Source organism: Sinocyclocheilus grahami, unplaced genomic scaffold (genome assembly GCF_001515645.1).
Source record: "Sinocyclocheilus grahami isolate Dianchi unplaced genomic scaffold, SAMN03320097.WGS_v1.1 scaffold10675.1, whole genome shotgun sequence".
Taxonomy (NCBI): Eukaryota; Metazoa; Chordata; class Actinopteri; order Cypriniformes; family Cyprinidae; genus Sinocyclocheilus; species Sinocyclocheilus grahami.
The window spans coordinates 4,824-5,542 of NW_015513373.1; the positions used below are offsets into that span (position 1 = coordinate 4,824).

Genomic DNA, 719 nt, shown 5'->3' on the forward strand with positions numbered 1-719 from the left:
AAAGCAATAAACCCTGCTATTCAGAGTGCATGAAAATAGCCAAGTGCAAAAATTATAAATAATCTGCTAAGCTTTATTATTTTTATAATATCATATCAGAGGGTACTTCTTCCATGAAAACCACAACAATGCGTCATCATGTCTCACCGATGGGTGTTTGGACAAACTTCAACAATTCCTCTGGTGTAGCTCTTCTCTCCTGACTCCAGCTCATAATATATAGCAAGTTCTCCAGGCTGAAGTATTAAATAGGTAATGAGAATTACAATTGAGTAGGAATTACATCAATTATTTCAACAAGGTAAATGAGTGGAAACATAGATAAAATAGTGATGAGTGAGAGTAGATACAGTTGTGCGTGTGCAGTACGAGCATAAATGCGGTAATTACTGGGTAAGCGGGAAAGTACAAATCAGTATGAACCTGGTTGGGTCACGGTGTATGACATCTCACTTGTAACAACACAATCAATAGGATGAGTCTCTCTTACCTTAGATCTGAAAAAGCGAATGACTTGTGCAATATCAAAGTTCTGATCAGCACAAAGCATGTCTCCTGCGATCTGTAAATGCAACATGTGAATTCACATCTAAAAACAGCCATTCCAATTTAAGATTTAAAGGAATAATAAACCCAAAAATAAAAATTTCCTTAAAATGTACTCACCCACAGGCCATCCAAGATGTCGATGAGTTTGTTTCTTCATCAGAACAGATTTG

General features: G+C 36.4%; 1 protein-coding gene across 1 annotated transcript in view; it reads right to left on the minus strand.

Moving 5' to 3' along the window:
- The window catches only part of LOC107578515 (uncharacterized), a 6,924-nt gene that overhangs the window by 4,572 nt on the left and 1,633 nt on the right, over positions 1-719 (minus strand). The window contains exons 4-5 of the mRNA XM_016264465.1: positions 491-569; positions 148-236 (exon numbers count right to left, since the gene is read on the minus strand). Of these exons, the coding sequence (XP_016119951.1) occupies positions 148-236; positions 491-569 (168 nt within the window). The remainder of the gene's footprint in view (positions 1-147; positions 237-490; positions 570-719) is intronic.